Source organism: Glycine soja, chromosome 16 (assembly GCF_004193775.1).
Source record: "Glycine soja cultivar W05 chromosome 16, ASM419377v2, whole genome shotgun sequence".
Classification (NCBI taxonomy): Eukaryota; Viridiplantae; Streptophyta; class Magnoliopsida; order Fabales; family Fabaceae; genus Glycine; species Glycine soja.
Genome location: NC_041017.1, coordinates 4,057,481 through 4,073,764, shown reverse-complemented (window position 1 = coordinate 4,073,764; position 16,284 = coordinate 4,057,481). Strand labels below are relative to the sequence as shown.

Sequence of the window (16,284 nt, the reverse complement as noted above, 5' to 3'; positions counted from 1 at the left end):
TTTTCTAAAACAAGGACGTATTGGATTGAAATGTTGAACCACGTGCTGCAGATTGATGTGTGCTTTTTCTTAACCCTTTTCCGTCCATAAATCCTATTAAAACATAAGATGATTGGGATTGGTAACTGAGTCACTGTTTCATTACTTTTGTAAAGTGTGATGCTCCAAGTGTTTTAAGCCATTGATTTACATTAAAGAAAATACTGATGGTAGTGATGCATTGATGCATAACTTGTAACTTATTCATTGGGTTACTTTTTTCTTTTGCAAATTGAAATTAAAGAATATTGAGTGTTATATTTTGTTATTAAAATGTTACTTTTTATTTTTTTTTAAGTTTCGTGTATTTAAATAATAATCTACACCGAATCTGTACTAAGATTATAAAAAGTGTTTTATCATATACAAAAATATTTTAAGCTAATAAAAATTTATCTTTATAATCACTATAATTAGAATATTGGACTCTTCAATGAATATAAAAACCATAGGTTTCTATTCAAAACATAGCTTTCCCAAATACACATATCATGCAATAGTGCACACGACTACAAGCCTATATAACTTTTGTGTGTGGATAAAAGTGTCGTCTCATTGTATATTAGTTTAAAATTAAAATTTCATATCATTTAATATTATTTGTTTATTTATTTTTTTACTTTTAAATGAGAGCGGTAACTTAAATTCCTTTATCACCGTATCCAATTATTCTATTTATTTATTAAAAGTGTGTTTGAATAAATAACTTAATTAATTATTTATTAAATGGATATTTAGCCATTTAGGTTTTGTTTGAATAAATTAAATTTCTTAAAGAAAACTACAGGAAAAAATAATGACATAAAATAAATTCAATTCTTCTTATAAATTAAAATTAATTTTTGGTGAAATTAAATGAATTATTTTTACAAATTGACTTATGACTAATTTTAAACTTGTGAAATAAATTTGATTCATTTTATCTTTCAGGTGACACTTTAGTATTATATAAGTTAAAGAGAAAAACTGTATTCTTTTTAAGAGAGAAAGAGTGTATTCTATTAAAGTATAATTACTTAATTAGTGTGACTTTTATTATGATTGATTTGATTGAGATATTGATAAAGAAATTATAAAATTACATAGTCAATAACTTTGGTGAAATGTTTCTCCAATGATGAGTGAAATAATTTGAGAAATTGTTGAATATGATAATGACAATTGAGATCATTATAATTAGGACCTTCAAGTCACGAATGTCTTATATGTGAAATGAATGGTTCATATTCGTATTATAATCCATTGGGGTTTAATTTTAATCTTATCAATTTTCTTAACAAAATATTTAAGAAAATTGTTTATAATAATTAATTATTAAAATATTATTTCCAATTAAATATATAAATTGAATAATGGAAAGTTGACACCCTTATTAAAAATGAACAACAAAATTTACTTGTCTGTTGACGAAACTCATCATGAGTTTGTAAAATTGGAAAATAAATGTTTTTTTAAGAGATTAATTTATTGAACTTTGAACTCCTAGGTCCTAACTAACATGTGTTGATTCTAATACAGCTGCCCCCATTAAACTCAATTAAAAATACAGATTATTTTCTAGAAGGAGTGGAGGCGAAATTGATATTTGACAAACGACATGAGATTTTAGAAAGCATCAAATAACAATTATAATCATTAATTGTTTTTTTATTTGAATTTGTTTTTTAAGACAAAGAACAACAACAAAGCCAAAGCCGGGGTTTGTGACCTGTTATCGCAGGTTGTTTTGGTTGGGTGTGTGAGCTTATTTGCTTACGCACACTCCATGTTGGACTGCACCTACCTCTGATTAGGTGAGTCATCACTCCGATTCTCTTCACACCTAAGATCCATTCTTTCTTAATTCTCACCTCCCTCACTCGTTCATTCGAACAAAACCCTTTTTAGTTTTTTTCCTCCTCTGTTTCTCTCTCTGCTCTGCATTTTGGTGGCATCATCAGAGATAGAGACTTGAGTGTGAGAGCCACAACTTCTCCAATTCTTCAAAAGGGTGAAACTTTGAAGGAAAAGAAATGGTTGGTGCTATAAAAGCAGCGATTGGAGACGCGGTGTTGACTTTCATGTGGGTGTTCTGTTCCTCTGTGTTGGGAATTGCTTCAGGGTACATAACCAATGCACTTAACCTTCAACACATAACCTACAACGGGTTCCCTTACCCTTCTTTTCTTGTCACCACCACCCTCGTTTTTGTTCTCGTTTTTCTTTTCACCATCATTGGCAATGTTCTTGGTGGGGCCAGCTTCAACCCCACCGGCACCGCTTCCTTCTATGCCGTTGGTCTTGGTTCGGATACTCTCTTCTCAATGGCGCTTCGTTTCCCTGCGCAGGTTCTTTCGTTGCTTCTTCCCTTTTTGTGTCCAAAAGGGTTTTTCTCTTTTTCTCTCTTTCTGTTTTCTCTGTTTTGTGTTGCTTTTAAATAAACTTTTTTGCTGTCTTTTTTGCCTTCTTTTTTTCTTTTTGATCTTTTGAGGATGTCGTGGTGGGTGGATGAGTAGATAAAACTTAGATACAGGTTGTGTTTTATGCCGTGTCTGGTTTGGGTGGACAGAAAGGAAATTTTGAAATTTGAATTGGAGAGAATGTGAAAAGAGAGAAAATTTTGGGGCCCTTTACTTTGGTGTTCATTCCTTGTTTTCATTTTTTGTTTTCACTTTTATTTTACAAAACTGATATCTTGTTATCAACATTGTTTCTTGTACAAATCTTTGAAAATAAAGTAGTAACTTTGTAAATTCAAAGTGAAAACAGGGAATGTAATCAATTAAACAACAGTAAACATGCCCTTGAATTTTTGTTTTTTGAATTATTTTTTTTTCTTTTCACTTTCTCTCTAATTAAACAACACAATACATGTTATTTGGCTTTTCTTTTCTCTTTATTTTTTTTCCTCATATTCAAACATACCATTAGTTTTGTTTTCTGATCAGAATTGAAGTTTTATTTTAGTAGTCTGCCTAACAAGGATTTGCATTAGAGTTTCAACATGAGTTATTGAAGCAAAATTTTTCAATTTTGATGGGAGAATAGTACCAATCATACAGTTAGTGTTATTCTTTCTCATTAGAATTGAATTTTCATTTTAGTGATAAGGATTTGGATTGAAGGATCAGTATATAGGTTATAGAGGTTAAACTTTGATTTTGACAGAAAAACAGCACCGAAAATGCCTAAGGAAATGCTTCAAAGTTTTATTCTGATATGAATTGTGCAAGGAATATTTGATGGATGGTTGAGTTGTGAACAGGCAGCTGGTGCTGCGGGCGGTGCACTGGCAATTATGGAAGTGATTCCTGCAAAGTACAGGCACATGATTGGGGGGCCTTCTTTGAAAGTGGATTTGCACACTGGGGCTGTCGCTGAAGGGGTGTTGACTTTTGTGATTACCTTTGTCGTTCTCCTCATCTTCCTCAAGGGCCCTCGTAGTGACTTGTTGAAGACTTGGTTGCTGGCCACGGCAACTGTAGTTTTGGTCATGGTTGGATCTGCCTACACTGGGCCAGCCATGAATCCTGCCAACGTGAGTGATTAGCTTTTTTTAGCATTTGCCATTTTGTTTTTTCGTGCATGAATTGTATGCGTTTCTTGCATTTATCTTTTGCATTGCCACTAGGGTGATTTGAAATACGTTAGATGTCGAGATTGCATGGGTTAGACATTTTAGTACACGAGACTTTAAAAGTCATTTTTAGTCCGTTTCTACTTTATTTTCTGTTGTCGCTTTGTACCAAATACTATAGGACTAAAGTGAATGACATGGTTTTTAAAATCTCAGGTGCTAAAATGCTTGACTTTTACAATTTCAAGGACTAATACGAGGTTTACTCAATTATCATCATTTCTTGTCTTCTTTTTCAGTTAAATCGTTTTTAATAATTTCTGCCTAGGAATTGTTGTTCTTCTAAGCATTCTGGAATTTAACTTTTGTTCCTGGCCTTTGATTATGAGAAATATGCTTTGTTTTGTAGCTTTATTCAACTATTGAATATGTTGATCATATGTATGCTGCAGCCATCCTTTCCTGTCTCTCTGTCCCATTGTTATTATGTTATTTAATGGTGTCAAATCCTGTTGAATGTCTGCATAGTTCCTACACTTTTGGTGTTCTATAAATAAAAACCAAGAAGTTACAGAAGATAATGCTACTGATATTATATACTAATTATATTACTTTTTATCTTGCTCTCCAATGTGACATTTTTTATTTTTTTTTATATTTCTCAACATTCCTGTATTAAGACAAAGTTCAATAATAAAGTTTATGGTAATTGTTGTGAAGATTATCTGCACAAAAGAGTGAGACATAATGGAAATTGATAGAAAACAGAAAAGTAATTGTTTTCTCTTCTATTCCTCCTGTTTCTCTTTGTATTTATGTTTTCTTTTTATGTGCCAAATATGTCAAACTCTGTGTTAAATAATGTATCAAATGCAAATTTATAATATGGCTGAATATTATGAGCCAAAGAACTATAATCATCCTCATAGTCGTCAGTTGCACGCTATAGCACCACTATAGCGGCATCGCGACAATGGGCTGCTCTAAGGAAGCTCATTGCATTGAGCATTGTAGCTCACTGTTATGGCTTGAGAGGCAAGAACTGCAGCTGCTATATCAGCTACCATTGCAGCCGAATAAAAAACCCCTTTTTTGGCTCCTTGAGTGAGGTTGTTTTGTGCTCAGGTGCTGTTTAAGAGGGGCAGTCTTAGAAATTCACCCCCTTTTATTTCATCAGAACACAAACCCTATTTTCCCACTCTCACTCCTTTGCAGACTAAATCATGCACTACTCTCATTGGTCTTTTCTCTCTTCGATGCAAACCATCTGGCACAGAGCTCTCAGCTGCATTCCTGCCAATCCAAATCTATAGAATCATATGATTTATATCTCCCTCTAATTCTCCATTGCTTTGTATGATAGATTTAAGATACCTAAACTGGTGACATGTAGTATGGTATAATCACCAATATTCGCCTTCAAGGCAGTGCTAGCTTGCATTCCATATAATCTGTTTTACTTGTGCTCAAACAGAAATAATGTATGATTCCAAAGTTTCCCTTCAGAACAGTAGCGTACCATTTATTTCTTCTCTTGAATCTCCCCCTAGAACTATATCTTTTGCTAAAGGCATGCATTGAGGCACTGGCTCTTGGATATGTCGAGTAAGAACATCATAATCAAGGTAAAAAGATATGGGTAGTTAACCCTTGTGAATCTATAGTTACAAGGAAATCCTTTGTGGCCATTCTTGTCCTGTTATATGAATCTTTTTATGTCCTAATATAAGGAACACGAACTCCCCTCTTCTCTTGGTCCCTCCGCATTACTTCTTATAACCTTGTCATAGGCCATTTTTAGGGCAATGAAAACCATGTGTAGATCTTTTTGTTTACGTCGACACCTCTCTGTCAAACCGTGCATTGCGAAAGGTATGTTATTTCCATGGGTTACCTGCCAAGCATACAATCAAATTGGTTCTCTGAAATGCGAATCTCTTATCTTTATCTCCAATTTGTTACTTTCTCCTGTAGTTTCATAGTATGGCTAGTAGTCTTAATCCCTTTGTAGTTAGTACAGTTCTGTATGTGCCCTTTTCTTAGACCTTATTATCTTGTTAAACAACTTCGTGAGCTTATTTATACCTTTGTCCTCTTGGCAATTCCATACTTAAATAGATACCTTATCTAGTCCAGCAACTTTTTCAGTGTCCATCCTCTTTACCCTTTAGTGTTTCTTTTACCTCAAATTCCTGAATTCTGTGATAGATATATAATTTTGGTCGTCCAATGTAATTTTAATCAAATTAAGTCCATTAAAGTTGCATTTCCTTCATTAACTTGTAAAATAACCTTTCCATCATTCTTAAATATCTTCTTCCATGACCAACAGTTTTACACTCTTTGACCTTCTGGAAAATTTTTGAACCATTTCTCAATTTGTGTCATCATTCTATATTTCATATATTTCTTACATGATTGCAGTATTTCTCTGGTGATAATGTGAGAACCTTTATTCCTATCGCATTTCCTCCTCCATTATAGTTTATCACTAATGTGACTTTCTCATCCATTATAGCTTGGCTCCTAATTGAACTCTTCTAAAGTGAAAGAGGACGAGATCATGGGTTTGAAATCTGCTGGCCATTTTATGCTATAAGTAGATACAAATGAGATTTGCTCTTGTTGATAAAACTATCAAGACTAAGTCTCAAGATCCTTTTCTTTTCCTGCCTGTGTGCACAGTGGTATCAGTTATTGTTCTTACTTTTTTATTATCTTTATTAGATGCCTCTTGCTGAATTATTCCATTCATTTTTTTTAGCTGCGTTTATTGGTTGCTCAGCATCTACAGCTTCCTTACAATATCATGAGCTTATATCATTTAATGAGTATGATTGTTATGGTTGATCTGCACTTGAAACTGGACCACATACCTCCTCTCAACAAAAAGATTAGACGTTGATCTATGTTAAATAAAATAGTCATTAAGTTATGCAAATATTCAGCCAAATTAGATTGCTTATTGTCTTTTCAAGGACAACATGGAAATTGCATTTGGTTTTTCTAAATTTTGAGTCAACATAATGTGTGTGAACTAGAATCTTGATTATGTATCCGCCATGCTACATTTCAGCTAGTCATATTTGGAACATAAAGAGATGCTAGTAACACTCTTTGACACTCCTTTTTTAATACTCTCTATTACTGTGTGAAATGTAATGCTGGCTGCACTAAATAATATTGACCTACTCTCTATATTAGTGGTGCCAACATGAAATTTCAGCAAATTGAGTGTTGAAAAAGAAAGTCAAAGTGAGTCATGGTTCGTATGAATCTCCTTAAATGATATGTCTCGCCATCTTTCATATTGTTTTTGTACCCCTCGATCCCTATCGGTCGGGGTGTTTGTAGCCCTGAACCTTTGGCACCTGACCAAGACACTAGGGTTACCAAATGCATGACCCGCCACCCATGTCGCTCAAGTTCCTTGGCCCCTATGTAAATGGGAAGTTTACAAGTCATTCCCGGGGATCTTGGAGAAGCGGTTACATCATGATAAGATAAACCCCTTCCCCGAGGGAATTAAATCGGGCAGTTACAGTATAACCCTACATATATCTCGTTGAACCTAGAAAGATAGCATATACTTCACACTTGAATGTATTTGAACTAGGTTTCCTTTCCCCAAGGTACGACCTAGTTACAGGTACAGTTTCTAGTACAGATATAAATAATGGAGAAGCAAATCATTGGCTTAACATGAAGTAGTCAAGGTGAACTTTTCCATAGTTTGACTCCAAACAGTTGTCTTAAAATCAGAATTTGGTGTTGCTCATTGAATTGTAACTTATTTCTTTGATGTTCCTATTAATTATTCCTTTGAAGTTCCTGTATTTTATATATATCTTCTCATGTTTTTGAATCTTCTGATGTTAATATCAGTTTGATTAGGGTCTAGACTTAGAGATTCCAATGAATAACTTTGTGATGTGTTATTGTCCCTGCAGGCTTTTGGCTGGGCATACATAAACAACTGGCACAACACATGGGACCAATTCTATGTATACTGGATTTGCCCCTTCGCCGGAGCAATATTGGCTGCTTGGCTGTTCCGCGCTGTCTTTCCACCACCATCACCACCAGAAGTTAAACAGAAGAAAGCATGAAGAGGGATAGTAGATTTGGTTCTTCTGGTCAATTGTTAAACGCCATGCTACTGCATTAAGAACCTTTTTTTTTTCTTACTTTATATACTTTCTTCTTCATTCTCTCTTCTGTTTCTGAACTCAACCTTTCAACTTATAATTAAACATGTTCCGTGCAAAATCAGATGTGAAAATGTTGGTTTTAAATTAATGGGTTATGTTTGGCCCATAAATTGGTATCCGCTTAGAAAAAAGAATGTAGAATTCTAGTATCTAGATTGGATACTGATTTGATTCACATTGATATTAGGGTGTTGCTAGGTGCACCCAGCATTTAAGATGAAATGATGAAAATACTCTTGATCCGTAAGTCTTTTAAGTTGATTCGTAAAAGGTTTACGGATCAACTTGATCCGTAAGCCTTTTATGGATCAACTTGATCGGTAGAAGCCTTACGAATCAACTTGATCTGTAAGCCTTTTACGGATTAAGTTGATCTGTATGCTTAATATCAACATACGGATCAACTTGATCCGTATCAACCTTACGGATCAAGTTGATCCGTACGATTTACGAATCACCCTCATACACATCTATCATAAATGCGAAAAAAATGCAAGGACAGTTTTGGTATTTTTTAAAAATGTTGGGTGCACCTAGCAACACCCTTGATATTATTCCTTTCTGGCAAAAGTCCAATTCTGTTTGGGTCAATAAACGTGGATTGATTTCAACATAATAATTTTTTGTTTCTTTTCTTAATTATGAAGATGGATTAAGGTGAACTAAACTAAGAGAATGTTTGGATTCTCATCCTAAATGTGGTTTTTCATGTTTACTGAGAAGCTAGTAATTATAACTTCTATGTTTGCAAGTATAATTGACGTGGTTTCCAAGGTAGTAATTATAACTTCAGTAAAAAATGTAAATTCAAATGAACATGCATTAGATTGCATAGGGAGAAGAAAGGAAAAAAAGTGTAAAGAAAAAATGAAGAGGTTCAACTTTATACAATATACAATGAATATGCAAAGTCTGAGTTACAAGAGATAAAATGAAATATAAATGTAACAAGCAATATAATAACAATATATATTATTTAATAACTTCCACATTATAGTCTTTTACCCTCTCCAGACACCATACACTAGTATTTATCTACCAAGGTAACTCTTCAGACATTATAATCCCATTAAATAAGACGTCTAGGTTGCCAAGGTAGTTCCTCTCAAAAAAAAAAGTTGCCAAGGTAGTAACCATATCGTTTGATCAAGGTTTGCCTTAAAACAAGAGATTATAATGATAAAAAAAGCTTAAATATTTAGTCACTAAAATGAGCGAGTTTTGCTTTTAGTCTTTATATTAATTTTTGTTTATTTGTTTTCATCCCTTAAAAATTTGAAAATATTCTGGTGCCTACTATGTGACACTCACTAACTGCTTGTCTGTATTATGGAATATCAAGTCTTATTCTAGTTGACACCCACTAGTATCTTGGTTTTGGTACTCTGGTATCGATTATGGATATATTTGTTTTGTTGGCTGACCAAATTTTTTGTTTAACGAAAATAAGAAACATGTATCATATTTTGTACATTAAACTTACTTTATCCGAAATATAATATCACTTTAAATTGCATTTGGGACATACCAATATATTAAAATAATATTATCAAAATTGAGTTGGTATAACTAATTGAACTGGTCTGATCAACTGATGATAAACATTTTGAACAGGTTGTTAGATTGGAAATACAAAATTGGTGTAATTTGACCAGTTGAGCGAACGAGTGTCCCACCCAATCAAATTAATGAGTGATTTGATGCCTTATGAGTTTCCAAGTAAATTAGTATGTTGAAAATTTGTTTAATTTTTTTTTTGAAGAATATGATAAAATTTTCCTAATTATTTAAAGTATAAATTTACAAAATTATAATTTTCTGAATTTGCTTAACATATATTACTGATCCATGCATTTTAACCAATAGTCCATTTGTTCGATTAGTTGACCAAGAAAACAAAAAGCATTGACATTAAATGCATAAGATCCAAATCCAATACTAATGTTGAGAATTTTGGAATAATAATACTTTATGGCCTAATTATTTGCTGATAACATAATTTTGTGTTGTTGGCTCAGATCTGAATCCAAATCTGAGCTTAGGTCTAGAGCAGTTTTTTGCCCCACAAGTTAGGTAAAGTTTTAAAACTTCATTTATACTTCATAATTCATATCTACAAACGTTATTCGCTTATCAGTTTATCATCATGCACCCATTTATCATGACACATTGCGTTGTATGTAGACAACTCCTTCTCACTATTTTTCTATTTTTTTTTTCCCATGTATATTCAAATTCTAAGTGCGCTTAAGTACAAAAGAGGGTTGATAAAATTAATTTAAATCGAACTGATTTTATAAAATTTATTTTGGTTAAAATTTATTTCAAACTGATGTTATTTATGTTTGAATATTATTTTTATAAAATTAAGTTAGAGTATAATTTAATATAAAATTTTAAATATAACATATAAGTTACTCAAAATTATTTTAAGCCAATTCAAAATTAAGTTTAAATTCTACTCCAACATAAAATTAAATTTAATGTGAAACCAAACTTACGTTTCCACATTTAGCCCTAGTTTGGTGCACACAACACTAGCCCGTAATATAAAGTAAAGTGAAAAAGAGTTCATTCTTTCGTAGCATTTTCATTTTCTTCCACCAGACCGTATATGACACGTAACCGTTTAGATTTTACACTTAATTAATAATACTTAAATACTTAATATACACACACGAGAGGGACAACGCGGAGAGATTCAGAAACAGAACGACTCGGTATTTCTCTTCCTCTAAAGACCGAGTCCGACTCGGAGGGCGAAGAAGGCAAACTCAGTAACCTTTCCTTCCTTCACTACACGCGAGAGAGACCTCAGTGTCTGAGACGCAGGCAACGTGCATTTTCCCATACGAAGGACACCATCACGCCGTTTTCGCGTCCCCGTCGTTTCGGATCCATCGTCATCGTTTTTGTCTTCTTCTTCCATTAGTTTAGTTGAGAATCAATCCCAAGACACCGAGCTGGAGCCTCCGCCCGCCACCGCCGCTGCCTCCAACGGTCAGATCCGGTACCGATCGCCGTCCTCCGCCGAGCTCTTCGACGGCAGCAGCAACTCTCCGCCCTCGCACGCCGCCGACCAGCACTCGCCGGAGTTCGAGTCCAGCAAAATGCTGAAGCGCCCCGGCCGCCAGGAGTCCCTCGCCGACAAGATCTACCGGTTTCGCGGGACACTGCTCGTCGTCGCGATCCCGCTCCTCCTCATCACATTCGTCCTCTACGTCATGCCGTCCAGCACCTCCAACGAGTCCGTCGGAGACTACGCCCTCGTTAACCGGAAAATGTCCCCCGAAAAGAAATCCGTCGGCTCCTACGCCGTCATCTTCGACGCCGGCAGCTCCGGCAGTCGCGTCCACGTCTTCCATTTCGATCACAACCTAGATCTCGTTCACATTGGCAAAGATCTCGAACTTTTTGTCCAGGTCAAATCAAAATATTATTATTATTACTATTACTATTATTCTAACTGAGGTTACGATCGCAACGTAAAAGCTTTTGGATTCACGCGAAATTGAAGCCTCATTGGGTCGCAAATTGAACCCTGGTTATTGCTGTTATTTGCTTGTGTTTTTGGTCTTATAGTGTTGGTTTGCATTTTGCAGAAAAAACCAGGTTTGAGTGCGTTCGCTAAGAATCCGAAACAGGCAGCGGAATCTTTGGTTTCGCTTTTGGAGGAAGCGGAGAGTGTTGTTCCTCGTGAATTGCGATCCAAGACACCGGTTCGAGTTGGGGTGGGTGTTTTTCTTTCTTTTTTTTCTTCTTAAATTTATATTCTGCCAAGCCTATGTTTATTTAGATAAAAGTTGGGATTTGAGAATTTTCTTTTCTAATACACATTCCCGAATTTCAATGCACAACATGAAAAAGGAAGAGTTTGTTGCTTTAAGAGTATTTCTGAACTTCTTTAATTGACATCCAAATATACATTGAATCGGTGTGTGTGTTAAATTGACGTTTGGGTTTTATATGAAGGGAACTTGAATTGAATTTGTGTGGTATTGCAGGCAACTGCGGGTTTGAGGGCTTTGGAAGGGGATGCTTCGGATAGGATTTTGCAAGCGGTGACTACTGTGTCTCTATTTCAATGGTTTTAGCAGCTATGCGCAATTTGTTTTGTTTTAACATTTTGTTTCTTTGAATTTCATTAATTTAAGGTAAGGGATTTGCTTAAGGATAGGAGTAGCCTTAAATCTGAGAGTGATGCAGTTACGGTGCTGGATGGAACACAAGAAGGTGCTTATCAATGGGTATGATTTATAAACTTAATGTTGTTATTGGCTACGGCTTTTCATTTTCTTAGGGGGTTGCCTATGGCCTTTATGCATTTTATTATTTACACATCAGGACTAGAATGCATCCTGACTTGGGAGAATTAACCAGCTATTACTGAAATTGATCATATAGTAAAAATGTGGAACTGAGTGCACAGGGACTATAAGAGAATTGACTCGCTTTCACGAACATAGATCAGATTGTTAATTAGATTACATGATGGTTTATGGTGATTGTGGGACTTGAGTAATGTTTACTGAGGTTTGGCGGTTCAGTGGTTTCTTATTCTTTATTGTTGAGTGGGCTGGAGATGAGTTTGAAAGACCAATTGTGAATGAACTCTCTTCTATTAAGTGGAGTTTTATGTTGATGAAAAGGTATTTTTGAGACAAACTAAGTCAGAAGTAGTATACTGTCATGTTCTTACTCTTTTATCTTTCTATTCTTTATTAAGTTTGTGGTATTCTATGTCCCTAGTTTATTGAGTTGCTACACACTATATCAAGAAGTCTGAAACAAGGAAGGAGAACAAGGGGTTCTCCTAGAAGTAGAACAAGCAGAAAAGAAAATAAAGTTCACCAATAACATAAGTCATTGCTGGTTTTCTGAAAGAATGAATTGTACAAAGTATTCACCTTTTTACCGGACGGGCAATGGGATTTAATTGCTGTTATAACCTGTGGTGACAAAGCAGGTAGATGTACAACAAATACTGGTAGTGGTATTATTTTGTTTGTTGTACAGTGAGGATATTCTCTGGCCAGCTTAGTAGTGCTATTTTAGTCTGAAGAAAGCTGTTAATAAATATGGCATGTCAGCTATTTGAGACCAAATTGAAGCAATAAACAAACAGTACAACTAAGATGATATTTAAGTCATTTTGATAGCTCTTGCTTACAGTGTTTCCATATTTTCAAAAAATAAAGCTGGAAAATTTTATGATGTGCTGTATTTCTGAAACTCTGTATATTTCATAAAAAGGGCAGACCAATTGTCTTGCAACTCTAGTTTTATACTTTTATGTCTAAGTTTCAATTGGACTACAATTGCTTTTGTTTTATTGCCTCGGGGAAATTAATGGAAAATATGGGTGTGGAGGATTACTCATTTTGCAATTTTTGTGGCAATTTAGTGAAGCTTGAATTTCTATAACCCTGCTTCATGACATGATCTTGAGAATATGCTCTTTGTTAATTGGTTGAAAATCGATGATATAGCTTGTTGATTTATATGTATTGCAAGCTCTCCTGGAATGTCTTATTCAACATGCAATTATAAAGTTTATTTAAAAAATTCAGTTACCAATTTCTTGTAAGAAGTATATAAAATTTACTTCTTCACCAGAGAAAATTTCAACCCACTTGCATTCAAACTCTTCTCATATCATTATAGTTGAACTTTCTTTTGAATTTGTGCATCCTGTATTGTTGGGTGGAAAGCTTAACTTATTGAACTTGGTATGACCTCCTCGGCCCTGTTTTCTGAATTTGTAATTTAATAGAATAAAGGAGCATGCATATTTTACTACTGAAAAACGTGCAGTCTAAAGTCCATATCAATATAATATTTCATATATCTTCAATTTTCTTTATAATTACTATTCTAAGAATGTACTATATTCCTAATGAAACAGTTTTTTACAAGTAGTATTCTAGGAAGGATGGTTAGTAACATCTACTGACGGACTTGGAAATTTTGGGTGGTGGGGGCAAGATAATATCTCATTATCTCTTACTTTATATGAGAAAAATAATAATAAAACTGATACGGAGCATATTCAAAGACAAATGAAGCTTAAATGTTAATCTAATACTATAGTAGTATTACAAAAATTTTGAAATCTAGTAGTAGTATTACAAAAATTTTGAAATCTAGTAAAGGACATTGTCCCCTCACTACTACACTTAGGTCTGTCCATGATGCCATCTCACTGGTAATTTCTTCCGTGTAATAGTTTTAACATAGTGATATCCAGTACTATAAACGTTTTGAAATAGGGAATTAGGATGGAGATGGACAATATTATAAAGATTTATAAGTTTTAAATTGGGGATGGACATTATTGTTTTATCAGAGTTCTAAAATATGTATGATCTGAATTCTGAAGAACAAAAGACATGTGGACTTGGTTCTTGTTTCTAATTGTTAGATTCAAAAGATTTGTTTATAATTCTATCCTAATGCAAAAAAAATTTGATATTTCAAATTATGGTTCATTCTGACAAATTTCCTCTAAAGAACTGACACAGGATCCTTTCTTATCTCGCGAAATGTTTTAGGTTACTATCAACTATCTATTGGGAAACTTGGGAAAGGATTATTCAAAGACTGTTGGGGTTGTTGATCTTGGAGGTGGATCTGTTCAAATGGCTTATGCCATCTCAGAGACAGATGCTGCCATGGCTCCAAAAGTAGTAGATGGTGGGGATCCATATCTCAAGGAGATGTTCCTGAGGGGAAGGAAATACTATCTCTATGTTCACAGGTTTTCTACTTACTCTTGTTATGTCATTTTGATTTGTCATCTTTTTCAGCCTCTAGGAGCATTACTCATGGACCTGTGTACTTCGGTACTTCCACTTTGTAGTCTTTTTCATTTCCTATTCTATGTTCACAGATATTCTGGAATACTATTTTTCATTGTCTGATAGATTTTTACATCTTTCTTTCAGTTACTTGCACTATGGTTTACTAGCTGCTCGTGCAGAGATTTTAAAGATTTCTGATGATGCTGAAAACCCTTGTGTCATATCTGGCTATGATGGTAAATATACTCCTTTCTGTCTGCCTAATGCTATTTTGATGCTAAGTTACATTTTGGCTCTTTTCTTAACCTTTCATTGGTCCACAAGGAAAAAGAGCTTTGAATTTTTTTTAATATTCTTTTTCTTCCTGCCTTATAATTCTGTTAAGTAGCTACTTTTTTTTTAATTTTTTTTCTTAGGATCCTACAACTATGGAGGAAAGTCGTTTAAGGCTTCATCCGGCTCTTCTGGTGCAAGCTTAAATGAATGCAAAAGTGTTGCTCTTAGGGCTCTCAAAGTTAATGAGTCGACATGTACTCATATGAAGTGTACTTTTGGTGGGATATGGAATGGTGGAGGGGGGGATGGACAGAAGAACCTTTTTGTTGCCTCTTTCTTCTTTGACCGGGCTGCTGAGGTATTTACTATTTTATTTTATTCAACCTTGGAGCGAGTGTTTATAGCCATTGCTTGGAATGCTACCGCATTGCCGTTCTAATCATACTATTTATTCATAGGCTGGTTTTGCTGATCCAAACTTGCCAGTCGCGATAGTTCGTCCTGCAGATTTTGAGGATGCAGCTAAGCAAGCATGCCAAACAAAACTTGAGAATGCCAAATCCACTTTTCCTCGTGTTGATGAGGGGAACCTTCCCTATCTTTGCATGGATCTTATATACCAGTATACACTACTCGTTGATGGGTTTGGTAGGTTTAATTTCAATGTTGGAATAGCTATAATGATGTTTCTACAAAGTCTGAGTTATGGTGTTATCTTCCTGCACTCATTGCTTCAATTTGTTGGCAGGTATATATCCATGGCAAGAGATTACATTGGTGAAGAAAGTTAAATACGACGATGCCCTGGTTGAGGCAGCATGGCCCCTAGGCAGCGCCATTGAAGCTGTGTCATCTGCGTAAAATTACTGGGACTATCGCTTAGATTTGTCTGAAATCTAGGGGCACATGAGTTTCATCACCGGGATTTTGTGGTGAAATACTGTCATTCATGATGATCAGAGATTAACTTTCAGGCTGAACTGAGATTGGATATGGGTCTGTGATTCAGAAATAATGGGAGATTATAGCTTCATTATTTTTCATATGTAATTAATTCACAAACATCTAATTTGCGATTTTGGAAGATTCATTCGATTCATTAAGGGCATCTATATATGTTCTATATATGTTGTCTTCAGAGACGAACAAAATGGTGATACTAACACCATTTCATTTTTGTTTCTATTAATGGTTTCGTTCGTGATCATAGTTAATCTTTATTACTTCTCATCTTGTTGATGGCCCAGACCTAGCCTGTCGCTTGCAGGAGTGTGGGTTAGTAACTTCGTTGTTATCAATTTATCATATTACACGTAAAACTAATTCGTTGTTGATAGTACACAGGACAGACGTGTGAGAACGGCATAACGTTTGTATTTCTTGAATCCATCTAAATCAGGCA

At 34.7% G+C, this 16,284-nt stretch overlaps 2 protein-coding genes across 2 annotated transcripts; both read left to right on the top strand.

Moving 5' to 3' along the window:
- The first annotated feature begins 1,777 nt into the window (after window positions 1-1,777).
- LOC114391002 (aquaporin SIP1-2-like) lies at window positions 1,778-7,955 on the top strand. Its single transcript, XM_028351983.1, has 3 exons — window positions 1,778-2,366; window positions 3,284-3,556; window positions 7,546-7,955. The coding sequence occupies exons 1-3, from the start codon at window positions 2,052-2,054 to the stop codon at window positions 7,702-7,704; spliced, it is 747 nt and encodes a 248-aa protein (XP_028207784.1). The 5' UTR covers window positions 1,778-2,051; the 3' UTR covers window positions 7,705-7,955.
- Window positions 7,956-10,477: 2,522 nt separating this feature from the next.
- Window positions 10,478-16,100, top strand: LOC114390753 (apyrase 2-like). Its single transcript, XM_028351631.1, has 9 exons — window positions 10,478-11,228; window positions 11,409-11,537; window positions 11,811-11,867; window positions 11,961-12,053; window positions 14,358-14,563; window positions 14,751-14,842; window positions 15,023-15,240; window positions 15,341-15,530; window positions 15,631-16,100. Exons 1-9 carry the CDS (start codon window positions 10,917-10,919, stop codon window positions 15,741-15,743), a joined length of 1,410 nt encoding a protein of 469 aa, XP_028207432.1. The 5' UTR covers window positions 10,478-10,916; the 3' UTR covers window positions 15,744-16,100.
- Window positions 16,101-16,284: the final 184 nt, after the last annotated feature.